The sequence below is a fragment of the Pristiophorus japonicus genome, chromosome 12 (assembly GCF_044704955.1).
Source record: "Pristiophorus japonicus isolate sPriJap1 chromosome 12, sPriJap1.hap1, whole genome shotgun sequence".
NCBI classification, from domain to species: Eukaryota; Metazoa; Chordata; class Chondrichthyes; family Pristiophoridae; genus Pristiophorus; species Pristiophorus japonicus.
This window is the reverse complement of record NC_091988.1, coordinates 49168681-49195730: the sequence shown is the minus strand read 5'-3', so window position 1 is coordinate 49195730 and position 27050 is coordinate 49168681. Positions and strand designations below refer to the sequence as shown.

The 27050-nt window shown below is 44.1% G+C and overlaps 2 protein-coding genes across 2 annotated transcripts in view; one reads left to right on the top strand and one right to left on the bottom strand.

Moving 5' to 3' along the window:
• The window catches only part of aspn (asporin (LRR class 1)), a 28863-nt gene extending 25932 nt beyond the window's left edge, over positions 1 to 2931 (top strand). The window contains exon 8 of the mRNA XM_070894751.1: positions 2734 to 2931. Within this exon, the coding sequence (XP_070750852.1) occupies positions 2734 to 2931 (198 nt within the window). The remainder of the gene's footprint in view (positions 1 to 2733) is intronic.
• cenpp (centromere protein P) overlaps positions 1 to 27050 on the bottom strand; it is a 418874-nt gene that overhangs the window by 171004 nt on the left and 220820 nt on the right. The gene's annotated exons all lie outside the window — the stretch shown is intronic.

The window sequence follows — 27050 nt, the reverse complement described above, 5'->3', positions numbered from 1 at the left end:
TTGTACATCCCTATCTGGAGTAAAAATAAAACGGGGAAGGTGGCTCAACCATAGCTAACAAGGGAGATTAAGGATAGTGTTAAATCCAAGGAAGAGGCATATAAATTGGGCAGAAAAAGCAGCAAACCTGAGGACTAGGAGAAATTTAGAATTCAGCAGAGGAGGGCAAAGGGTTTAATTAAGAGGGGTAAAATAGAGTACGAGAAGAAGCTTGCCGGGAACATAAAAACTGACTGCAAAAGCGTCTATAGATATGTGAAGAGAAAAAGATTAGTGAAGATAAACGTAGGTCCCTTGCAGTCGGATTCAGGTGAATTTATAATAGGGAACAAAGAAATAGCAGACCAATTGAACAAATACTTTGGTTCTGTCTTCACGAAGGAAGACACAAATAACCTTCCAGAAGTACTAGGGGACCGAGGGTCTAGTGAGAAGGAGGAACTGAAGAATATCCTTATTAGGCGGAAAATTGTGTTAGGGAAATTGATGGGATTGAAGGCTGATAAATCCCCGGGGCCTGATAGTCTGCATCCCAGAGTACTTTTGGAAGTGGCCCTAGAAATAATGGATGCATTGGTGATCATTTTCCAACAGTCTATCGACTCGGGATCAGTTCCTATGGACTGGAGGGTAGCTAATGTAACACCACTTTTTAAAAAGGGAGGGAGAGAGAAAGCGGGTAATTATAGACCGGTTAGCCTGACATCAGTGGTGGGGAAAATGTTGGAATTAATTATTAAGGATGAAATAGCAGCGCATTTGGAAAGCAGTGACAGGATCGGTCCAAGTCAGCATGGAATAATGAAGGGGAAATCATGCTCGACAAATCTTCTGGAATTTTTTGAGGTAGAGTGGACAAGGGAGAACAAGTGGATGTGGTATATTTGGACTTTGAAAAGTCTTTTGACAAGGTCCCACACAAGAGATTGATGTGCAAAATCAAAGCACATGGTACTGACGTGGATGGAGAACTGGTTGGCAGACAGGAAGCAAAGAGTCGGGATAAACGGGTCCTTTTCAGAATGGCAGGCAGTGACTAGTGAAGTGCTGCAGGGCTCAGTGCTGGGAACCCAGCTCTTTACAATATACATCAATGATTTGGATGAAGGAATTGAGTGTAATATCTCCAAGTTTGCAGATGACAATAAACTGGGTGGCGGTGTGAGCTGTGAGGGGGACGCTAAGAGGCTGCAGGGTAACTTAGACAGGTTAGGTGAGTGGGCAAATGCATGGCAGATGCAGTATAATGTGACGTTATCCACTTTGGGGGCAAAAACGCGAAGACAGAATATTATCTGAATGGTAGCAGATTAGAAAAAGGGGAGATGCAACGAGACCTGGGTGTCATGGTTCATCAGTCATTGAAAGTTGGCATACAGGTACAGCAGGCGGTAAAGAAGGCAAATGGTATGTTGGCCTTCATAGCTAGGGGATTTGAGCATAGGAGCAGGGAGGTCTTACTGCAGTTGTACAGGGCCTTGGTGAGGCCTCACCTGGAATATTGTGTTCAGTTTTGGTCTCCTAATCTGAGGAAGGACATTCTTGCTATTGAGGGAGTGCAGCAAAGGTTCACTAGACTGATTCCCGGGATGGCTGGACTGATAGATGAGGAGAGACTGGATCAACTGGGTCTTTAGACATTGGAGTTTAGAAGGATGAGAGGGGATCTCATAGAAACATACAAGATTCTGACGGGACGGGACAGGTTAGATGCGGGTAGATTGTTCCCGAAGTTGGGGAAGTCCAGAACCAGGGGACACAGTCTTAGGATAAGGGATAGGCCATTTAGGACTGCGATGAGGAGAAACTTCTTCACTCAGAGAGTTGTGAACCTGTGGAATTCCCTGCCGCAGAGAGTTGTTGATGCCAGTTCATTGGATATATTCAAGAGGGAGTTAGATATGGCCCTTATGGCTAAGGGGATCAAGGGGTATGGAGAGAAAGCAGGAAAGGGGTACTGAGGGAATGATCAGCCATGATCTTATTGAATGGTGGTGCAGGCTCGAAGGTCCGAATGGCCTACTCCTGCACCTATTTTCTGTGTGTATAAGATTGTATGGCAGAGCTGGTCTTTTTCTGTCCATCAGTTTTACATGCTTGTGATCTCCTGCCCAGCATTGTTAAGATCAGAAATGTTTCCCATTCCAACCACTCTGTGTCCCAAACACCCAGCATACCTATTTCGAGGCGACAGATTTTTTTTTTTAAGTATTTTTTTTTCAAAGGATGAAAACTGCTGCGACTTTTGCCATTAAAAATGTTTTCAACACACTTCAGGTAATTATGCTGAGCAAAGAAACAGCAGCAACTTATTGAATTCTGTTCTGATGGCAAGGGAGTGCTGCATTCGCACACATAAGTGATAGATTCTAGCCAATACTCAGTAACAAGGTGGATGCAATTCGAAGCAATCAATGAGTTTGGTAACCCAGGGTGGAGAGGTGCAGAGGCAAGTTTCAATTAGACAGGGCATTAGAAAGGAGTGAAATCTGATCATGATAAACATGCATGACTTGTTAGGCCTGAAAGTAACCCCGTGGAGTTCATACCAGCCAAGGAGTATCGATATGGAAAACATCTCTGCTCAGGTCCAAGTAGTAGTCTGAGTCTCTTAGCCTAAAATACTTTCTTTGTTGGGAATCAAAATAAGCCTGAACAAATGAATACTAAATTCCCATGGATTTTTACAATGTGCAAATTTCAGCTAATTTAAAAAAAATCTTTTTTAAACAGGTCGTATATCTTCATAATAACAATATTAGCAAAATTGAAGTAGATGACTTCTGTCCAAAGGAATCAAGAATTAAGAAGCTGCACTATAGTGGAATCAGTCTTTTTGGCAATCCAGTGAAGCACTGGGAAATTCAGCCGGCTTCTTTTCAATGCGTCTCTGGTGCTCATGGAGTGCAGCTCGGAAATTTCCGAAAATAAGCACTGCATACAAGCAGTATTCCTTGTAAATTGAAAGAATATTGAGCATGAAGCCCCTTTGAACAAAAACAGAAAAACACGCGTTTTCCTCCACAATTAACGACTTGCTAAATCTTGGGAATGCATGGCTTCAAAAGTGTGATTTCAAAGAGTATGAATTTGTTAGCAGGTTGTTAAAAGAATAATTTCAGCTCAAGTACATGTTCCAATAAAATACTTCCCTTGGTGCTTACTACATGGATAGGAATAGCCACTTAACATCATTGGCGGTCCCTCGTATCGAGGATCGCTGGTTATAGCCACTAATTACACTATTGTGATGTGTTTTAAAGAAAGCAAAGTCAGTTATATACAATGCAACATTGCCTTACAGTTCTGTATTACTCTGTGTTACTGTAACTTCTGATTGTATAGGCAAGGGTTTCTTCTCCAACCGCATCTCAAATTGAAACAAGTCTACTTTGTCAATAAGACAGTTGATTCCATACAATTCACAGTGTAATTTTGGTTTCTCAGCTTAAGAGATGTCCATTACATATACTGAACCAACTGGTAGGCAAGTGGTCAGCTTGCCCAAATGTGTTTATTTTTACTTTATTAGAATCAAAAAACCAGGCAACTAAAATAGCTGCAGAACTTTATCACAGTGTACGCCTCTGAATTCAAATGTTCTGAAAGTTCAATTTTTTTTTTAGTAATATATTCTTACTTTCCTGTGCTATTTGCTTTGTTTAATGCAAATATTTGGATAATTCAAAGTTTTTTTCAAACAAAAAAAATGACTGAATTATCAGGAGCGAATTGCATTAGTTGTTTAAATTAACTTCTTAATTTGATATTTCCAGTAACCATTTCCATTCTCTTTAATTTTGTGTCCACTTTGAGCGGGAGACGGACTCGATGTCTTAATATATAACATAATTCTAATGTTCACTTTATTTTAAAAAAAAAGGACATCCTCTTAAACATTACTTCAACATTATCCAAGTAGCTCTCAGAACTATAATCTATGTAATGGTCATAAGAGATGTGGTAAAATAATTGTACATTAATGGTAAAAGAGCGGGGAAATTTTAGGCAACCCAGTAGCTTCCACAAAACAATTCAGCATGTATTTAATAGCCAATGACTTGACCAAACATGTATAATCACAAAAGTGTTCGAACATTCCTTTTCCAACCAAAAAACACCTTTAAAGATCCAGGAAAACAGTAAATCTTTGGATGCACTGATCTGTGGTCCCACACTACATACTTACAATGCCACCTAGCAGTGATTAATAACAGTTGTATTTTACTTGTAATAACATGGAGGTTAATTTTACCTTTACTCTCAACCCCCTAATTATATTTATACTGCTTTCATCAGCAAAATGTTTTTCCACCTATCAATAAGTGATTTATAATCATAATATCATAATACTTCATAAAAACCTTGGCTTCTCCTTGGTAATTCTAGTGGTAGCTTGGAGTTTTCTTGTGTGAATAGTATACTTAGGCTACATCCTTGCATGAATGTTCTACAATGAACCCTCTGTATTTATAAACATGTAACGGTTTGTTTTACATTTTTTTATATTCTCATTCTGAATAGTTTTGGTTAAATATTGTGAAAGTCACCTTGAAAAAAATGGCTTGAAAAGTTTCACTTTAATATCTTACTTTTATACTGTTTTTTAATGTAATTACTCTGAATTAATAAAGAACCATTTAACAATCGGCTATCGAGTACTTTTTTGTAAGAAAAAAGTGGCTATGGGAATATCAGGTTTTGGATCAAAGGCTGTCTAACTAATAAAATACAATTGTGTCTTTGGAGAGTATTCATTTTCCCAGCTGAAGTATTCCGTGTAATGTTTCAGTATTAAATTTTTATTTGACCCTGCTTAGTCTTGTGATTAGTCTTGTTAATGGAAAAGTTTTTTTTTAAGCAAACGTAATCACTGGCAAAAGAAACCAAATTAATTAATTTAAAAAATGTCCCTTAATGTAAGTACAAATTATTACACAATTTACTATTAGCTTAACAATCTATAGAAACTTGATTTGTTTAAAAAAAACATTTATGGAAAGGTGAAGAATGTCACCACCACAGCAAACTATTTGTGTACAAGAGAATCAAACGTTCCCTGGATCTAGTATAGCTCTCGCCACACCATATCAACAATGTTCCTTAACCTCAAACTCACCACACCATTATAGATCCACTTCCCCCACAAATCACTCTCACTGTTTTTCTAACACTACCAATTAGTGGCAAACTATGGGCTGTTGTGTGCTGTGAATTCATGCAACTGGTTTAAGGTTACCAAAGCTCATTTTGTCTCGACGTGCTCCAGTGACAAGCAAAGACTTTTATCCTGACAGTTATTTCTCATGCAAGTCAATCTTACGGTCTGAGCAAGATTGCCAGTTACACACAATTATGTGCTGTGAATTCATGCCCACAATAATCTGGTGAAAATTGCCAAAAGTAACTGGGACAGTTGCAATACTGACAGTAGACAACTTCTGTCTGTCACTCTCTTGGTTAGATTCTAGCCCTCATCAATAGAATAAAATGCATTGTTCTAACCTCCTGTATTACACTGTTCCTAAAGAATCTATTTCAAAATACCTTGGCATAAAATGAAATTGATCAGTAATTTTGAGTCAAGAAATTTCTATTGCGTTTTGAAAACGATCAACGCTGAATGAGCAGGTAGGAGAACCAACTAAAACTTTTAAAAAGAAACAAATTAAACAAAATGAACCACACATTTTTTTGAAAATATTTCCAGTACCATTTCATCATAGAAACTCAATGGATTTATGCCCCAAATAAACTTTTAAACGGGATAAGAATCAAAAATGACATATTTCACAATAAATGATTGATTTTACCCACTGAATTATCACTTGTGCCTTAGGAATGTACAGGATTGGAAAAGACAACTGCAACTTGTTCTGGCCAGTCTCAATGTCCAGGAAATATCACATTCCACAATACCTCTTATACCCCTCTTTCAAATTTCTCTCCAGATACTTATCCAACTTTTTCTTTAACTTGCTGATACAATCAGCCCCTGCCATCTCCTTTGGTGGTCCATTCCATACATTCAGCACCATGTGCATAGGTGTTAAATCTGTTCTGTATTTTCATTGTCCCTCTTCCAAGTTGAAGAGCCTGGCCTGCTATTGTAGAATTTATGACTATGTTACAGATATTGACCCCAAACATATGTGGCTATTCTAATGGCTGGGAACAGACTATGCCAATGTTTCCAGAATGGCTTTGTGGGTGTAGAGTCTCTGCTCTAGACACAAGAAGTGGTGGGGGCTAAATTGGGATCGAGCACAGGATTCGCACAAGAATACTTGCTTGAATCAGCCACAGAGGATGGAAGAGGAGCCCAATGAGCTGGGCAGAAATATTTTAGGTGGAAGCTTGAAGCAACCCCCTTTGTGAGGGCACACAGATTGCCTTCCAGGATGGGGGAATGACTTGGCATCCGTGCCCCAGAGTGGCCCATTACTGATGACAGATTCTGGGGTCTTTGGTGTGGTTGGGGAGGGGTGCAGATGTACCCCTACACCACAGCAGGACCACTTCTATAGGTTCCTCGGCATGACCGTGCAAACTTTGATGGGGTCAATAGCTGAGTGCCGCTGTGAGCTGAATGTCAATGTAACCGATGGGATTGTACCCTTGCAGATTCTTGAGGCGAGTGAAGTTTATCTCGATTATGCCTTTTAAGATTTTGAATATTTTTATAAAGTCACCCCTGGGCCCTCCCTTTTCTGGTGTAATTATCATTAGTTCCTGTTATGTTCCGAATAACTCCACAAGACTGTATGCTGTAAGCTCAAACTGATGTGACCTTAGTCTCTTTAATCAAACTCCAGGGGCTCTTCGTTCCCGGGTTGATCGCCTGAGTTGAAGTCCTGACATGGGTGAGTTGGTTGGATCATTGCTGCACTGCAGCGCGGCTGGTCTGATCGGACTGTCGAGCATGGTGGGTTCATCCTCGTGATTGACAGCGAGGTTGATTGCTGGTTGGGTGTGTGTTGGTGGATCAATGATGGTAATGTCCTCTTCAAACTGTTTTTGGTTGTCAGTGGATCGCAATTCGGTCTGATCCAAATGCTTTCTGCATGTTTGACCATTCAGAAGTTTGACAACAAACACTCTATTCCCCTCCTTGGCTAAAACAGTGCCAGCAACCCATTTGGGACCATGACCGTAATTAAGAACAAATACAGGGTCATTAACCTCAATGTCACGCGATACAGCCGCGCGATCGTGGTACATGTTGTGCTGGTGACACCGGGTTTCTACATGATCATTGAGATCCGGGTGGACTAAAGAGAGCCTAGTTTTGAGTGCTCTCTTCATTAACAATTCTGCCGGGGGAACCCTGGTAAGCAAGTGGGGTTGCGTTCGGTAGCTGAGCAGAACCCGAGATAACCAGGTCTGCAGAGAACTGTCCGTCATGTGTGTCAAGTTCTGCTTGATAGTTTGGACTGCCAGTTCCGCTTGATGGTTGGATGCGGGCTTAAACAGGGCAGACCTGACATGTTTGCTGCCATTGCGGGTCATGAACTCGTTGAATTCCGAGCTGGTGAAACATGGTCCATTGTCACGAACAAGGACGTCGGGCAAACCATGGTGGCGAAATGGCCCAGAGGCTTTCAATGGTGGCAATGGACGTACATGATGACATTATTACACATTCAATCCATTTAGAGTAAGCGTCCATTGCTGCTAGGAACATCTTTCCGAGAAAGGGGCCAGCGAAATCTACATGGACCCTGTACCACGGTTTGGAGGGCCATGACCACAGACTCAGTGGGGCCTCCATTGATGCATTGCTCAACTGTGAGCAAGTGTTACATTGGTGTACGCATGACTCCAATTCCGAGTCAATGCCAGGCCACCAAACGTGTGACCTGGCGATAGCCTTCATCATGAATATGTCTGGGTGGGTACTGTGTAGGTTGCGTATAAACGTTTCCCTGCCTTTTTTTGGCAAAACCACGCGATTCCTCCATAGGAGACAATCCGATTGGATAGACATTTCATCCTTGCGTCGGTAAAACGGCTTAATTTCGTCCTGCATTTCCCCGGGAACAGCCGACCAGCTCCCCATTAAGGATGCAGTTTTTTTACTAGTGATAGCACATAGGGTCCTGGCTAGTCCAGGTCCTGATCTGGCAAGCCTTGACGGGTGACCCCCCCTCGTTCTCAAAAACATCCATTACAAGAAGCAAGTCTGCGGGTTGTGCCATTTTCCACCTCGGTGGTGGGCAATGGTAGCCGACTAAAGGCATCAGCACAGTTCTCAGTGCCTGGTCTGTGGCAGATTACATAGTCATACACAGACAATGTTAGTTCCCATCTTTGGATGTGGGACGCAGCATTGGTGTTAATACCTTTGCTTTCTAAAAACAGCAAAATAAGCGGTTTGTAGTCGGTTTCGAGCTCGAACCGGAGTCCAAATAGATATTGGTGCATTTTCATAACCCCGTATACACATGCTAATGCTTCTTTATCGACCATACAGTAGGCTCTTTCAGCCTTAGATAAACTTCTGGACGCAGATGCAACCGGTTGCAGTTTGCCCGACACATTGGCTTGCTGTAACACACAACCGACCCCGTATGAAGATGCATCACAGGCTGTTACTAAACGTTTACACGGGTCATATAATACAAGTAACTTGTTAGAACATAGCAGGTTTCTGGCCTTATCAAAGGCTGTCTCTTCAGATTTACCCCAAACACAGTCGTCACCCTTACGTAGCAATAAATGCAAAGGTTCCAGCAAAGTGCTCAACCAGGATAGAAAGTTACCAAAATAATTGAGGACGCAGCTCTGTCACATTGGCCCCAAGTTTCCACATGATTTGCTCCTAATTTTTATAAGCAACTGGTGGAGAACGGAGTATCTTAGAAATCGCAATTCTCCACATTTAAGTTTTCTGCAGTTCTAGTCAGGTAGAACAGTTTCACTTTTGAACAGAATTTTTTTTTCAAAAGGGGGCGTGTCCGTCCACTGACGCCTGATTTGAAAGTTTCCACAGTGAAAACGTACTCCAAACTAACTTAGAATGCAGCAAGTGAAGATTTTTGTAGGCTTGAAAAAACCTTGTCTACACATTAAAAAATCAGGCGCAGGATACAAATTAAGCGTCGGGAACGAGGTGGGGGTGGAGGGGGGGGGGAAGGGAAGTCATTAAATTCTACAATCAATCCTTAGTTATACTTATACAAATATTATACAAATAAATCCAACCTGAATAAAAATTTATAAGCAAAGAAAAGATTAAATAAACCATGTTCCTACCTGTGTGAAAGTGCTTCAGGCAGCGGTTTGCCGTCGGGACTGACCGACGGCAGGGGCGGGGGAGGGAGGGAGAAGGCTGCAGGAAGCCTCATTACTTGAGGCAGCGGTTTGCCGTCGGGCCTGACGGACGGCAGGGGGAGAAAGCTGCAAGAAGCCTCAGTGCTGATCATGGAAGGGCAATGTGGTTTTATTAAAAAATGTTAAAAATTGAACAGCTACAAAGAATTTGAATAGTCTCAAACAAGTGCATGTGTCCCGTTTATCACAGTCTATCTTTAATTACAGAATGCACTCCCTCACCCTCACACACAGAAATATCAAGAAAATTAAAATACAAGCCTTTGCAAGGGTTCAATAAACAAATTTTCACTTTTTCTGCAGCACTTTTTAAAATGGCCGAGTGCCAATGTTTCCTTCACACTGCGCGTGATCGAACACTCCAACGCGCACACGCAGGGTTGCCGGCACGAAAAAAACTCAGTTAAATTGTACCCGCCCCCTCCTACTTACAAAATCGGCGCGAGTGGTAGGCTCCGCCCCCTGTGCACCACGCCAAGCAGACATCGAGCTGCAAAGCGCTCGAGAATAGCGTGTTTTTTTTCAGGCGCCGTTTTCGGTGCGAAAAACGGGCATCCAGCTCGGAGGGCCGCCCGTTTTGCCGCGTGTGGAAACTTGGGGCCGTTATGTGATCTGGGTGCATTCTTGATGGCCTCCGTCTTAGAGTCAGTGAGTCTGATACTGTCTGCCGCAATCTTGCTCCCCAAAAATTCAACCTCTGGCGCCAGGAAAACACACTTGGAGCGTTTCAGCCTGAGTCCCACTCTGTCCAGTCGCTTTAGAACCTCTTCCAGGTTGTGCAAGTGTTGGGTGGTGTGATGACCAGTGATCAGGATGTCGTCTTGAAACACAACGGTGCGCGGAACCGATTTCAGCAAACTCTCCATATTCCTCTGAAAGATGGCAGCAGCCGAGCGAATCCCAAAAGGGCATCTGTGGTATTTGAACAGTCCTTTGTGCGTGTTGATGCACGTCAATTTTTTCGAAGATTCAGCCAGCTCCTGTGTCATGTAAGCAGAGGTTAGATCCAGCTTGGTGAACGACTTCCCCCCTGCTAATGTTGCGAACAGGTCCTCCGCTTTGGGTCGCGGGTACTGGTCCTGTAACAAGGCTCGGCTGATTGTTACCTTGTTGAAATATATGTGGACTTGTATTTACTCAGTACAGCCACCAAAGGGCTCATTTCCCGGAGTCCCAAGGGAGCCGATAATCCCTTGGGAGCACAGGTATTTAAGAAGGCTTCACAGGTTGGAGAGGCGCTCTGGAGACCTGCAATAAAAGACTAAGGTCACACTACTTTGAGCTCACTGTGTTCAGTCTGACTCTTTCTCCATACACAACAAATGGCGACAAGATACAGATAGCGAATCCAAAGATGCAGAGAACAGTGGGCCATCCTGGAGAAATCCTCAGAGGGAGATGATTGGGAAACTTTTGTGGAGCGACTCGACCAATACTTCGTGGCCAACGAGCTAGATGGGGAAGAGAGTGCTGCCAAATGTAGAACGATCCTCGTCACCATCTCTGGGGCACCAACGTATGGCCTCATGAAGAATCTGCTCAATCCAGCGAAACCCACGGAGAAATCGTACGACGATTTGTGCACACTGGTCCGAGAGCATTTGAACCCAAAGAAAAGCGTTCTGATAGCGAGGTACCGGTTCTGCACCTACAAAAGGTCTGAAGGCTAGGAAGTGGCGAGTGAACAAAGTGATGTTGTTTTCGAATCATAACGTACAGGGCAGGTCACACATACCTGCAGCTACACATTCACAGATGTCTCAGAGTCCACCATCAAAGGTGATGAATGCAAGGCCATTAACACCTTGTTGGCGCTGTGGGGGTGATCATCATTTCCATACATGCCGAATCAAAGGATACGTTTGCAAGGGCTGTGGAATAATGGGACACCGCCAACGAGTGTGTAGGCGAGCTGCTAAGCCTGTTAAACCTGCAAACCACCACGTTGCAGAGGAGGACAGATCCACGGAGGATCACGACGAACCAGAGCCCAAGATAGAGGAGGCAGAGGTACAAGGGGTGCACACATTCATCACGAATTGTCCCCCGATAATGCTGAATGTTGAACTAAATGGACTCCCGGTATCAATGGAGCTGGACACGGGCGCGAGCCAGTCCACGATGGGCAAAAAGACTTGCGAAAGGTTGTGGTGCAACAAGGCCTCAAGGCCAGTTTTAACTCCAGTTCGCACGAGACTAAGAACTTATACGAAAGAACTAATTCCTGTAATCGGTAGTGCTACCGTAAAGGTCTCCTACGATGGAGCGGTGCACAAGCTACCACTCTGGGTGGTACCGGGCGATGGTCCCACGCTGCTCGGCAGGAGCTGGCTGGGAAAGATACGCTGGAACTGGGACGACGTCCGAGCACTATCGCCCACTGACAACACTTCGTGTGCCCAGGTCTTAAACAAATTTCCTTCGCTGTTTGAACCAGGCATCGGGAAATTCTAAGGAGCAAAAGTGCAGATCCACCTAATTCCGGGGGCGCGACCCATCCATCATAAGACGAGAGCAGTACCGTACATGATGAGAGAAAAGGTAGAGATCGAGCTAGACCGGCTGCAACAAGAGGGCATCATTTCACCGATCGAGTTAAGTGAGTGGGCCAGTCCGATTGTCCCAGTCCTCAAGGAAGCGGCACCGTCAGAATCTGTGGCGATTACAAAGTAACTATCAATCTTTTCTCCCTGCAGGACCAATGCCCACTACCAAAAGCCAACGACCTCTGTGCAACGCTGGCGGGAGGAAAGACGTTCACGAAGCTGAATCTGACTTCAGCCTACATGATGCAGGAACTGGAGGAATCATCGAAGGCCCTCACCTGCATCAACACGCACAAAAGTCTTTTTGTTTATAACAGATCCCCATTTGGAATCCGATCAGCGGTGACGATATTCCAGAGAAACATGGAAAGTTTACTGAAGTCGGTCCCGCACACCGTGGTCTTCCAGGACGACATCTTGGTCACAGGTCGGAACACAGTCGAGCACCTGCAGAACCTGGAGAAGATTCTTAGTCGACTCAACCGCGTGGGGCTCAGGTTAAAACGCTCGAAGTGCGTTTTCCTGGCACCTGAAGTGGAGTTCCTGGGAAGGAGGATTGCGGCGGACGGCATCAGGCCCACCAACGCGAAGACGGAGACAATCGAGAACGCACCGAGGTCACAGAACGTGACGGAGCTGTGGTCATTTCTGGGACTCTTGAACTACCTTGGTAACTTATTACCGGGTCTCAGCACCCTGCTAGAACCACTACATGTCTTACTACGAAAAGAGAGCGAATGAGTTTGGGGCAAAAGCCAAGAAAATGCCTTTGTAAAAGCGAGAAAATTGTTATGCTCAAACAAATTGCTTGTGTTGTATGATCCATGTAAGCGTTTGGTACTAGCATGTGATCAGTCGTCATATGGCGTCGGGTGTGTATTGCAACAAGCTAATGATTTCGGGAAACTGCAACCGGTTGCTTCTGCATCCAGGAGTCTGTCTAAGGCTGAGAGAGCCTACAGCATGATTGAAAAAGAAGCATTAGCGTGTGTCTATGGGGTAAAGAAAATGCATCAATACCTGTTTGGGCTAAAATTCTAAATGGAAACTGATCATAAGCCACTTAAATCCCTGTTTTCCGAGAGTAAAGGGATAAATACCAACGCATTGGCCCGTATCCAGAGATGGGCGCTCACGTTATCCGCATACAACTACGACATCCGCCACAGAAAACTGCGCCGATGCTCTCTGTAGGCTGCCATTGCCCATCACGGGGCTGCAAATGGCGCAGCCTGGAGATCTAGCCATGGTTATGGAAGCATTTGAGAGTGAGCAATCACCTGTCACTGTCCGGCAGATCAAAACCTGGACAAGCCAGGACCCCCTATTATCTCGAGTCAAAAGCTGTGTGCTTCACGGGAGTTGGTCCAGTGTCCCAGTGGAAATGCAGGAAGAGATAAAGCCGTTCCAGCGGCGCAAAGATGAAATGTCTATACAGGCAGACTGCCTTCTGTGGGGCAATCAAGTAGTGGTCCCCAAAAAGGGCAGAGACACCTTCATCAATGACCTCCACAGTACCCACCCAGGCATTATAATAATGAAAGCGATAGCCAGATCCCACGTGTGGTGGCCCGGTATCGATGCGGACTTAGAGTCCTGCGTTCACAGATGTAATACATGCTCACAGTTAAGCAATGTACCCAGGGAGGCACCAGTAAGTTTATGGTCTTGGCCCTCCAAACCGTGGTCTCGGGTACACAACGACTATGCAGGCCCGTTCTTGGATAAAATGTTCTTTGTGGTTGTAGACGCGTACTCCAAGTGGATTGAATGTGAGATAATGTCGGCTAGCACGTCCACTGCCACCACTGAAAGCCTGCGGGTCATGTTTCCCACACACTGCTTACCCGATGTCCTGGTGAGCGACAACGGGCTATGTTTTACCAGTGTTGAGTTCAAAGAAGTCATGACCCGTAACGGGATCAAACATGTCACACCTGCCCCGTTTAAACCAGCGTCCAATAGTCAGGCAAAGAGAGCAGGACATCGAGTAATAAAGGTGCAGCGGTTATCATGGGTGACTTTAATCTACATATTGATTGGGCTAACCAAACTGGTAGCAATGCGGTGGAGGAGGATTTTCTGGAGTGTATTAGGGATGGTTTTCTACACCAATATGTCGAGGAACCAACTAGAGGGCTGGCCATCCTAGACTGGGTGATGTGTAATGAGAAAGGACTAATTAGCAATCTTGTTGTGCGAGGCCCCTTGGGGAAGAGTAACCATAATATGGTAGAATTCTTTATTAAGATGGAGAGTGACACAGTTAATTCAGAGACTAGGGTCCTGAACTTAAGGAAAGGTAATTTCAATGGTATGCGACGTGAATTGGCTAGAATAGAATGGCGAATGACATTTAAAGGGTTGACGGTGGATATGCAATGGCAAACATTTAAAGATCACATGGATGAACTTCAACAATTGTACATCCCTGTCTGCAGTAAAAATAAAACGGGGAAGGTGGCTCAACCATGGCCAACAAGGGAAATTAAGGATAGTGTTAAATCCAAGGAAGAGGCATATAAACCGGCCAGAAAAAGCAGCAAACCCGAGGACTGGGAGAATTTTGTAATACAGCAGAGGAGGACAAAGGTTTTAATTCGGAGGGGGAAAATAGAGTATGAGAGGAAGCTTGCTGGGAACATAAAAACTGACTGCAAAAGCTTCTATAAATATGTGAAGAGAAAAAGATTAGTGAAGACAAGCGTAGGTCCTTTGCAGTCAGAATCAGGTGAATTTATAATGGGGAACAAAGAAATGCCGGACCAGTTAAACAAATACTTTGGATCTGTCTTCACGAAGGAAGACACATATAACCTTCCAGAAATACTAGGGGACCGAGGGTCTAGCGAGAAGGAGGAACTGAAGGATATCCTTATTAGTCAGGAAATTGTGTTAGGGAAATTGATGGGATTGAAGGCCAATAAATCCCCAGGGCCTGATAGTCTGCATCCCAGAGTACTTAAGGAAGTGGCACTAGAAATAGTGGATGCATTGGTGATCATTTTTCAACTGTCAAGCGACTCTGGATCAGTTCCTACGGACTGGAGGGTAGCTAATGTAACACCACTTTTTAAGAAAGGAGGGAGAGAGAAAATGGGTAATTATAGACTGGTTAGCCTGACATCAGTAGTGGGGAAAATGTTGGAATCAATTATTAAAGATGAAATAGCAGCGCAGTTGGAAAGCAGTGACAGGATCGGTCCAAGTCAGAATGGATTTATGAAAGGGAAATCATGCTTGACAAATCTTCTGGAATTTTTTGAGGATGTAACTGGTCGAGTGGACAAGGGAGAACAAGTGGATGTGGTGTATTTGGACTTTGAAAAGGCTTTTGACAAGGTCCCCCACAAGAGATTGTGTGCAAAATTAAAGCACATGGTATTGGGGGTAATGTACTGACATGGATAGAGAACTGGTTGGCAGACAGGAAGCAGAGAATCGAGATAAACGGGTCCTTTTCAGAATGGCAGGCAGTGACTGGGGGTGGGGCGGGGGGCGTAGGGCCCAGTGCTGGGACCCCAGCTATTTACAATAAATATTCATGATTTAGATGAAGGAATTGAGTGTAATATCTCCAAGTTTGCAGATGACACTAAGCTGGGTGGCAGTGTGAGCTGTGAGGAGGATGCTAAGAGGCTGCAGGGTGACTTGGACAGGTTAGTGAGTGGGCAAACGCATGGCAGATGCAGTATAATGTGGATAAATGTGAGGTTATCCACTTTGGTGGCAAAATCACGAAGGCAGAATATTATCTGAATGGCGGCAGGTTAGGAAAAGGGGAGAAGCAACAAGACCAGGGTGTCATGGTACATCAGTCACTGAAAGTTGGCATACAGGTACGACAGGTGGTGAAGAAGGCAAATGGTATGTTGGCCTTCATAGGTAGGGGATTTGATTATAGGAGCAGGGAGGTCTTACTGCAGTTGTACAGGGCCTTAGTGAGGCCTCACCTGGAATAGTGTGTTCAGTTTGATCGCCTAATCTGAGGAAGGACGTTCTTGCTATTGAGGGAGTGCAGTGAAGGTTCACCAGACTGATTCCCGGGATGGCAGGACTGACATATGAGGTGGGACTGGATCGACTAGGCCTGTATTAACTGGAGTTTAGAAGGATGAAAGGGGATCTCATAGAAACATACAAAATTCTGGCGGGACTGGACAGGTTAGATGCAGGAAGAATGTTCCCGATGTTGGGGAAGTCCAGAACCAGAGGACATAGTCTAAGGATAAGGGGTAAGCCATTTAGGACTGAGATGAGGAGAAACTTCTTCACTCATAGAGTTCTTAACCTGTGGAATTACCTACCGCAGAGAGTTGTTGATGCCAGTTCATTGGATATATTCAAGAGGGAGTTAGATATGGCCCTTACGGCTCAAGGGATGAAGGGTTATGGAGAGAAAGCAGGAAAGGGGTAGAGGTGAATGATCAGCTATGATCTTATTGAATGGTGGTGCACACTCGAAGGGCCGAATGGCCTACTCCTGCACCTATTTTCTATGTTTCTATTAAACAGCGGAAGGAGCGTACATGAAACCAAGCACCCCTTCAACCACCAGCTGCCCCACCTGTGATAGAGTCTGTAGATCCCTCATTGGACTAATTAGCTACCTTCGAACTCACGTTAGTGTGGAAGCAAGTCATCTTCGACTCCGAGGGACTGCCTAAGAAGTTGTTTGTGGAGCATGATGTGCGCAAATTGGCCGCCGTGTTTCCTACATTAGAACAGTGACCACACTTCAAATGTACTTCATTAGTTGTAAAGCGCTTTGGGACGTACTGAAGTCGTGAAAGGCATTATATAAATGCAAGTCTTTCTTTCTTTTCTTCCCAATCGCATGAGTTTGCATTTGTCCATATTAAGTGACATCTGCCATTCATCAGCCAGCTCCCCATTGTATCCAGTTCCTTCCATATTACATCAGCCTGTTTCCTGATCTTGATATTGGTAATCTGCAAATGTAGAGTGTTTTGTTTCTGCCCCTAATTCCAAGTTACATATTTTCATTGTAAACAGCAACAATCTTAACACTCGTGGGATCAGCTAGTATTGGGATGGGGAGGGGCAAGGTCTAGCAGCCTTGTGGAGGAATGAGGTTCAGATGATTGGAACAACTTAGGTCACTTTTGTTGTGCTAGTAATGAATTTGTCAACATCTACAACCGGTTAAAAAATTCAGAAACCTGAAGTATGCTGGGAAATTGTGCAAGTTGAGAATGCACTGATTGCAAGCTGGGAAATTTTGAAAAATGGACATGCTGAGATGTGATTGGTAACTCCCCAGCTATCCTGCTAATTATCTCCTTCCAGTCTGATCCATCTCCACAACCATAACTTTTGCTTCATCTGCTTCAGCCACTTTTCAATTCATTTCAGAAGCACTCCAAACTTTTGAACCAACCTCCAATGTGATTTCAGTAAAACTTTTGCTGAACAATCTCCACTAAGTTGCCTTATTCAAAAGGTTTACAATCTTTTCAAAGAATTCTGAGATTTGTCAGGCATTATCTCACTCCCATAAAGCCATGCTGACTCCCTCTTAAAGTTTCCCAGGGAGTTCATCTTTCATTCGTTCAGGTTATCTCTCGGCCCTTTTTTACACATTCACTTTTCTCCAAACCTCATGTGCAGCACTTGTCTTCAAGTCTTGTAATGTTTTCCTTCAGACTTTTGCGACAGGGCCTCGACCTGTCTTAAAAGCCTAACCTTCAACGACATGTTTTCCCCCCTGAAAAGCTGGTGAGTTACCAATCACATCTTAGCATGTCCAGTTTTCAGAATTTCCCAGCTTGCAATCAGTGCATTCTCAACTTGTACAGTGTGCATGATTTTCCAGCATGCTTCAGGTTTCTGAATTTTTTAAAAAACAATTGTATATGTTGACAAATTAATTACTAACAGTAGAAAAGGGCCTAAGTTGTTCCAATCGTCTGAACCCCATTCCTCCACAAGGCTGCTCGATCTTGCTCCCCCCCAATGCCAGCTGATCCCAGCAGTATCCTGCAACACTGCCAACCCCTCCAATGTCCTACTGGATCCCACATACTCTGCTCCCCAAGACTTCTTCCCATCCAGATCCCAGAATGCCTTCTCTGGCATCACAAAATTCTAGAATCTATTCCCTGTGGTCCCAGATACTCTACCACCTTAGGCTCCTAGCCCGTAAGGTCCCCTCTCCCAGGTGCTTCCGGAATCATGTACCATCCCCAGCCTTCTCAGATCCTAGGACCCATCTCTCAGTGATCCTGAAACCGCTCACAGTAGTGTTCCTGGACCACATGTTCCCTCCATCCCAGTACTCCTAGAACCTGGGTGCTCCTCAATGTATTCCTAGATGTCGATTCCCCATCCTAGTATAATAATTCTTCATTTTCTCCATGCAAATGTAGCATCCATTGATGCTCGGCTTTGAATTGTATGGAAATATAATGTAAGCTTGTCAAATCTTATTTTCAATTGTTTTTGTTGTGTTTTTTTGCTCTTCTTTTTCCTGGGACCAACTTTGTGACTGAAGAGTGTTTATGGTACAGGTTTGGATCATTAGTTTGCTTCCTGCCTCTGAGCCAATTTTGGATCCAACTTGCCACTTTGTCACTTGCCACTGACTAATTGGAATAACAGGTAGTCCGACTGAAAACCCTCTTTATTTCTGCTATTTGAATGATAAAAGTAAGGAGGAAGAATGAAGGCTCTGTCTGCCTTCTCAAGTGGACATAATATGTACCCTTAAAGAAAAAGGGTGGGAGTAACAATCTAGAGACCCTGGATGTCTCGGGACATACAGGGTAGGATAAAGAAAAAAAGAGAAGCGTATAACAGATACCGAGGGCTAAATACTGCAGAATCTCTCAAGGAGTATAGCAAGTCCAGGGGTGAGATCAAAAGGGATATTAGGAAAGCAAAGAGAGAGCATGAAAAATTCTTGGCAAGTAAAATCAAGGAAAACCCAAAGATGTTTTATAAATATATTAAGACCAAGAGGATAACTAAAGAAAGGGTAGGGCCTATTAGAGACCATGAGGGTAATCTGTGTGTGGAGGCAGAAGATGTGGGTATGGTTCTTAATGAATACTTTGCATCTGTTTTCACAAAACAGAGGGGCGATGCAGACAATGCTATCGAGGAGGAGGAGTGTGAAATATTAGATGAAATAAACATAATGAGAGAGGAGGTATTAAGGGGGTGATGAGCTTTGAAAGTGGATGTCCCCAGGTCCAGATGAAATGCATCCCAGGCTGTTAAGTGAAGCAAAAGAGAAAATAGCAGAGGCTTTGACCATCCTTTTCCAATCCTCTCTGGCTTCAGGTGTGGTGGGATAGACCGAGTAATTACAGCCCTGTCAGCCTAACCTTAGTTGTGGAAAAATTACTGGAAAAAATCCTGAAGGTCAGGATAAATCTACATTTAGAAAGTTGCGGTTTAATCAGGGACAGTCAGCACAGATTTGTTAAGGGAAGGTCGTGTCTGACTAACTTGATTGAATTTTTTGAGGAGGTAACCAGGAGGGTCGATGAGGGCAGTGTGTATGTTGTAGTGTATATGGATTTTAGCAAAGCTTTTGATAGGTCCCACATGGCAGACTGGTCACGAAAGTAAAAGCCCATGGGATCCAGGACAAAGAGGCAAGTTGGATCCAAAATTGGCTCAAAGGCAGGAAGCAAAGGGTAATGGTCGATGGATGTTTTTGTGACTGGAAGGGATGTTTCCAGTGGGGTTCTGCAGGGCTCAGTACCGGGTCCCTTGCTTTTTGTGGTATACATCAATGATCTAGATTTGAATATAGGGGGTATGATTAAGAAATTTGCAGATGATACAAAAATAGGTTGTGTGGTTGACAATGAAGAAGAAAGCTGCGGACTGCAGGAAGATATCAGAACAGTGGCAAATGGAATTTAATCCAGAGAAGTGTGAGGTAATGCATTTGGGGATGACTAACAAAGAAAGGGAATATACATTAAATGGTAGGACATTGAGAAGTGTAGACGAACAAAGGGACCTGGGAGTGCATGTCCACAGATCCCTGAAGATATCATCATAGGCAGTCCCTCGGAATCAAGGAAGACTTGCTTCCACTCTCAAAATTAGTCCTTAGGTGGTTGAACAGTCCAATATGAGAACCACAGTCCCTGTCACAGGTGGGACAGATAGTTGTTGAGAGAAAGCGTGGTTGGGACTGGTTTGCTGCACGCTCTTCCCGCTGCCTACTCTTGATTTCTGCAAGCTCTCGGCGATGAGACTCGAGGTGCTCAGCACTCTCCCGGATGCACTTCCTCCACTTAGGGCAGATTTTGGCCAGGGACTCCCTGGTGTCGGTGAGGATGTTGCACTTTATCAGGGAAGCTTCGAGGGTGTCCTTGTTACGTTTCCTCTGCCCACCTTTGGCTCGCTTGCCATGAAGGAGTTCTGAGTAGAGCGCTTGCTTTGGGAGCCGCGTATCTGGCATGCGAACGATATGGCCTGCCCAGCGGAGCCGATCAAGTGTGGTCAGTGCTTCAATGCTGGAAGTGTTGGCCTGGTTGAGGACGCTAACGTTGGTGTGTCTGTCCTCCCAGGGGATTTGTAGGATCTTGCGGAGACATCGTTGATGGTATTTCTCCAGCGACTTGAGGTGACTGCTGAACATGGTCCATTTCTCTGAGGCATACAGGAGGGTGGGTATTATTTCAGCTCTGTAGACCATGAGCTTGGTGGTGGATTTGGGGGTCTGGTCTTCAAACATTCTTTTCCTCAGGTGGCTGAAGGCTGTACTGGCGCACTGGAGGTGGTGTTGAATCTCGTCTTCAATGTCTGCACTTGTTGATAAGAGGCACCCGTGGTATGGGTAATGGTCCACGTTGTCCAGGGCCATGCCGTGGATCTTGATGACTTGGGGGGGCGGTGGGAGTGATGTGCAGCGAGGACAGGCTAGTGGAGGACCTTTGTCTTACGGATGCTTAGCGTAAGGCTCATGCTTTCGTATGCCTCAGTAAATACGTTGACCATGACTTGTGAGTTCAGCCTCTGTATGTACTGTAGCTTGACAACAGACGTTGGGGTGGTCTTGGACCTAGCCTGGAGTTGACGAAGGTTGAACAGGTTTTCACTGGTTCTGTAGTTTAGTTCCACTCCAGCGGGGAGCTTGTTGGCTGTGAGGTGGAGCATGGCAGCGAGGAAGATTGAGAAGAGTGTTGGGGCGATGATGTGGATTGGGTCAAATGGGTAAGGTGGTTAAGAAGGCATACAGAATACTTGCCTTTATTAACTGAAACATAGAATATAAGAGCAGGTGGATTATGCTTGAACTGTATAAAACACTGGTTAGGCCACAGCTGGAGTACTCTACCGCATTACAGGAAGGACGTGATTGCACTGGAGAGGCTACAGAGGAGATTTACGAGGATGTTGCCGGGAGTGGAGAATCTTAGCTATGAGGGGAAATTGGATAGGCTAGGTTTATTTTACTTGGAACAGAGGAGGCTGGGGGGGGGGGACCTCATTGAGGTGTATAAAATTATGAGGGGCCCAGATATAGTGGATAGAAAGGGCCTATTTCCCTTAGCAGAGGGATCAACAATCAGGGAGCATAAATTTAAAGTCATTGGGAGGAGGTTTAGAGGGGATTTGAGGAGAATTATTTTCACCCAGAGGGTGGTGGGGGTCTAGAACTCACTGCCTGAAAGGGTTGTTAGAGGCAGAAACGCGCACCACATTTAAAAAGTACTTGGATGTGCACTTGAAGTGCTGTAACCTGCAGGGTTATGGACCTAGAGCTGGAAAGTGGGATTCGACTAGATAGCTTCTTTTTGGCTAGCACCGACACAATGGGCCGAAATGACCTCCTTCCGTGCTGTAAACTTCTTTGATTTTATGATAAAATATCCTACGACACTATTTGAAGAGGAGGAGGAGTTCTTCCCTGTGTCCTGACCAATATTTATCCCTTAACCAACATCACTAAAACAGATTATCTAATCATTATCTCACTGCTGTTTGCGAGACCTGGCTGCAAAATGGCTTCTGGAGTTCCTACATTACAACAATGACTATACTTCAAAAGTACTTCATTGGCTATAACGCGCTTTAGGGATGCTCTGAGGTTGTGAAAGGCATTATGCAAAATGCAAGTTCTTTCTTTCTTTGCATACATGTATTATTAAGTAAATATCATTTCACCTGTGATGTTGTAGTTACTGGATAACAAAGTTAATTTTGATAAGTATATGCAAGATGGTGCAGAGTTGGGACAGTTCAGAAATTCGCTCCAACTAGTGTGATTAAAAATCATACAGGAGGTAAGGTTTGTGAACAGGAAGTGCATGCCCTATGCAAGTTTTTAATGGGGTGTCCTACCTTGGTTGATCTGATGGTGAGGTTTTGTAACTGAAGCAATGCAGCCTCACCCTCAGTGCCATCAACATTGATCTTTGTGGCTACGTTCTGCTAAGCTACCTAAACCTCTCGTGTACACACAGCAGACAACCACTGCTGGGAAGAACGACCTCCTTCCACCGACGCAATTTGCTGCAGCAAGATTTCAATTGCTCCATTGAAAAAGATTGACATTCTGATACTAGCATGATTTTTACCGATGTCTGGAGCTCACCCACAACATAAGAACATGAGAATTAGGAGCACGAGTAGGCCATATGGCCCCTCAAGCCTGCTCCGCTATTCAATGAGATCATGACTGATCTTTGACCTCAACTTACTTTCCCACCCAATCCCCAATCCCTTGATTGCCCTGGAGTCCAAAAATCCATCGATCTCAGCCGTAAATATACTCAACCACTCAGCATCCACAGCCCTTTGGAGTAGAGAATTCCAAAGATTCACAACCCACTGAGTGAAGAAGTGCCACCTCATCTCAGTCTTAAATGGCTGACCCCTTATCCTGAGACTATTAACCCTAGTTCTAGACTCTCCAGCCAAGGGAAACAACCTCTCAGCATCTACTCTATTAATCCCCCTCAGAATCTTATGTTTCAATGAGATCACCTCTCATTGTTCTAAACCCCAGAGAGACACCCCCAATATACTCAAACCTCTCATCCAAGGAATCAATCTAGTAAACCTTCATTGCACCGCCTCTAAGGCAAGTATATTCTTCCTCATATGAGATCAAAACTGTGCACAATATTCCAGGTGTGGTCACACTAAAGCCAAGTACAATTGTAACAAGACTTCCTTTCTCTTCTCCTCCAACCCCCTTGCAATAAAGGCCAACATGCCAGTTGCCTTCCTAATTGCTTGCTGTACCAGCATACTAACTTTCTGTGTTTCCTGTACAAGGACACCAAAATCTCTCTGAACACCAACATTTAATAGTTTCTCACCATTCAAAAACATTCTGTTTTTCTATTCTTCCAATCAAAGTGAATAACCTTACATTTCTGCAGCTTATACTCCATCTGCCACCTTATTGCCCACTCACTTAACCTGTTTATATCGCTTTGCAGGCTCTTTGTGTCCTCTTCACAGCTTACTTTCCCACCTAACTTTGTAGCAGCAGCAAACTTGGATACATTGCACTTAGCTCCTTCATCCAAGTCATTAATATAGATTGTAAATAGCTGAGGTCCAACTGGTCTAACTGATCCTTGCAGCACCCACTAGTTACAGCCTGCCAATCTGAAAATGAGTCGTTTATCCCTACTGTCTGCTTTCTGTCTGTGAACCAATCCTCTATCCATGCTAATATATCACCCCACAACCCCATGAGCCCTTATCTTGCATAACAACCTTTTATGGGCACCTTACTGAATGCCTTTTGGAAGTTCAGATATACTACATCCACTGGTTCCCCATTATCTACCCTGCTAATTGCATCCTCAAAAAACTCTAATAAATTTGTCAAACACGATTTCCCTTCCATAAAACCATGTTGACTCTGCCTCATATTATGATTTTCTCAGTGACCTGTTACCACTTCCTTAATAATGGATTCCAGCATTGGCCCGACAACTGACACACAAATTAAGCTGAACCCCAAAGTATAGGCAAGTTCAGCTAACTGACTGTTGGGCACATGTGAAGATTTCATTGCCCAACATGCTGCTGAAATGAGAGTCCAGATGAAAATCAGGGCTTTTGTATCCATACATTTGGTCTATATGTAACATACATAACAGAACGTAGCATTATTTTAGATTTATTGAAAAGAACAAAAATAAATAAGAAAGGCATCAAAAATTGTAACAGCCAGTTGTCGTGGTGCATATAGGTAAAAAACGGGATGAGGTCCTACGAGACGAAATTAGGGAGCTAGGAGCTAAATTAAAAAGTAGGACCTCAAAGGTAGTAATCTCAGGATTGCTACCAGTGCCACGTATTAGTCAGAGTAGGAATCGCAGGATAGCTCAGATGAATACATGGCTTGAGGAGTGGTGCAAGAGGGAGGAATTCAAATTCCTGGGACACTGGAACCGGTTCTGGGGGAGGTGGGACCAGTACAAACCGGAAGATCTGCACCTGGGCAGGACCGGAACCAATGTCCTAGGGGGAGTGTTTGCTAGTACTGTTGGGGAGGAGTTAAACTAATATGGCAGGGGGATGGGAACCTATGCAGGGAGACAGAGGGAAGTAGAATGAAGGCAGAAGCAAAAGATAGAAAGGAGAATAGTAAAAGTGGAGGGCAGAGAAACCCAAGGCAAAAAACAAAAAGGGCCACATTACAGAAAAATTCTAAAGGGGCAAAGTGTGTTAAAAAGACAAGCCTGAAGGCTCTGTGCCTCAATGCGAGGAGTATTCAGAATAAGGTGGACGAATTAACTGTGCAGACAGCAGTTAACGGATATGATGTAATTGGCATCACGGAGACATGGTTCCAGGCTGGGAACTCAACATCCAGGGGTATTCAACATTTAGGAAGGATAGGCAGAGAGGAAAAGGAGAGGGGGTGGCGTTGCTGGTTAAAGAGGAAATTAATGCAATAGTAAGGAGGGACATTAGCCTGGATGATGTGCAATCGGTATGGGTGAAGCTGTGGAATTCCATAGGGCAGAAAACGTTAGTGGAAGTTGTGTACAGACCACCAAACAGTAGTAGTGAGGTTGGGGACAGCATCAAACAAGAAATTAGGGATGTGTGCAATAAAGGTACAGCAGTTATCATGGGCGACTTTAAGCTACATATTGATTGGGCTAACCAAACTGGTAGCAATGCGGTGGAGGAGGATTTCCTGGAGTGTTTTAGGGATGGTTTTCTAGACCAATACGTTGAGGAACCAACTAGAGAGCTGGCCATCCTAGACTGGGTGACGTGTAATGAGAAGGGACTAATTAGCAATCTTGTCATGCGAGGCCCCTTGGGGAAGAGTGACCATAATATGGTAGAATTCTGTATTAAGATGGAGAGTGACACAGTTAATTCGGAAACTAGGGTCTTGAACTTAAGAAAAGGTAACTTCAACGGTATGAGGTATGAATTGGCTAGAATAGACTGGCAAAGGATACTTAAGGGGTTGACGGTGGATAAGCAATGGCAAACATTTAAAGATCACATGGATGAACTTCAGCAATTGTACATCCCTGTCTGGAGTAAAAAAAAACGGGGAAAGGTGGCTCAACCATGGCTAACAGGGAAATTAAGGATAGTGTTAAAGCCAAGGAAAAGACATATAAATTGGTTAGAAAAAGCAACAAACCTGAGGACTGGGAGAAATTTAGAATTCAACAGAGGAGGACTAAAGGTTTAATTAAGAGGGGAAAAGTAGAGTACGAGAGGAAACTTGCAGGGAACATAAAAAACTGACTGCAAAAGCTTCTATAAATATATGAAGAGAAAAAGATTAGTGAAGACAAATGTAGTCCCTTGCAGTCGGATTCAGGTGAATTTATAATGGGGAACAAAGAAATGGCAGACCAATTGAATAAAAACTTCGGTTCTATCTTCACGAAGGAAGACACAAATAACCTTCCGAATGTACTAGGGGACAGTGGGTCGAGTGAGAAGGAGGTACTAAAGGATATTCTTATTAGGCGGGAAATTGTGTTAGGGAAATTGATGGTATTGAAGGCTGATAATTCCCCGGGGCCTGATAGACTGCATCCCAGAGTACTTAAGGAAGTGGCCCTAGAAATAGTGGATGCATTGGTGATCATTTTCCAACAGTCTATCGACTCTGGATCAGTTCCTATGGACTGGAGGGTAGCTAATGTAACATCACTTTTTTAAAAAAGGAGGGAGAGAGAAAACGGGTAATTATAGACCGGTTAGCCTGTCATCAATATTGGGGAAAATGTTGGAATCAATCATTAAGGATGAAATAGCAGCGTATTTGGAAAGCCCTGACAGGATCAGACCAAGTCAGCATGGATTTATGAAAGGGAAATCATGCTTGGCGAATCTTCTGGAATTTTTTGAGGATGTAACTGGCAGAGTGGACAAGGGAGAACCAGTGGATGTGGTGTATTTGGACTTTCAAAAGGCTTTTGACAAGGTCCCGCACAAGAGATTGGTGTGCAAAATCTAAGCGCATGGTACTGGGGGTAATGTACTGACGTGGATAGAGAACTGGTTGGCAGACAGGAAGCAGAGAGTCGGGATAAATAAGTCCTTTTTAGAATGGCAGGCAGTGACTAGTGGAGTGCCGCAGGTCTTGGTGCTGGGACCCCAGCTCTTTACAATATACATTAACGATTTAGATGAAGGAATTGAGTGTAATATCTCCAAGTTTGCGGATGACACTAAACTGGATGGTGGTGTGAGCTGTGAGGAGGATGCTAAGAGGCTGCAGGGTGACTTGGACAGGTTAGGTGAGTGTGCAAATGCATGGCAGTTGCAGTATAATGCGGATAAATGTGAGGTTATCCATTTTTGGAGCAAAAACACGAAGGCAGAATATTATCTGAATGGCGGCAGATTAGGAAAAGGGGAGGTGCAACGAGACCTGGGTGTCATGGTTCATTGGTCACTGAAAGCGGGCATGCAGGTACAGCAGGCGGTGAAGAAGGCAAATGGTATGTTGGCCTTCATAGCTAGGGGATTTGAGTATAGGAGCAGGGAGGTCTTACTGCAGTTGTACAGGGCCTTAGTGAGGCCTCACCTGGAATATTGTGTTCAGTTTTGGTCTCCTAATCTGAGAAAGGACGTTCTTGCTATTGAGGGAGTGCAGCGAAGGTTCACCAGACTGATTCCAGGGATAGCTGGACCGTCATATGAGGAGAGACTGGATCAACTGGGCCTTTATTCACT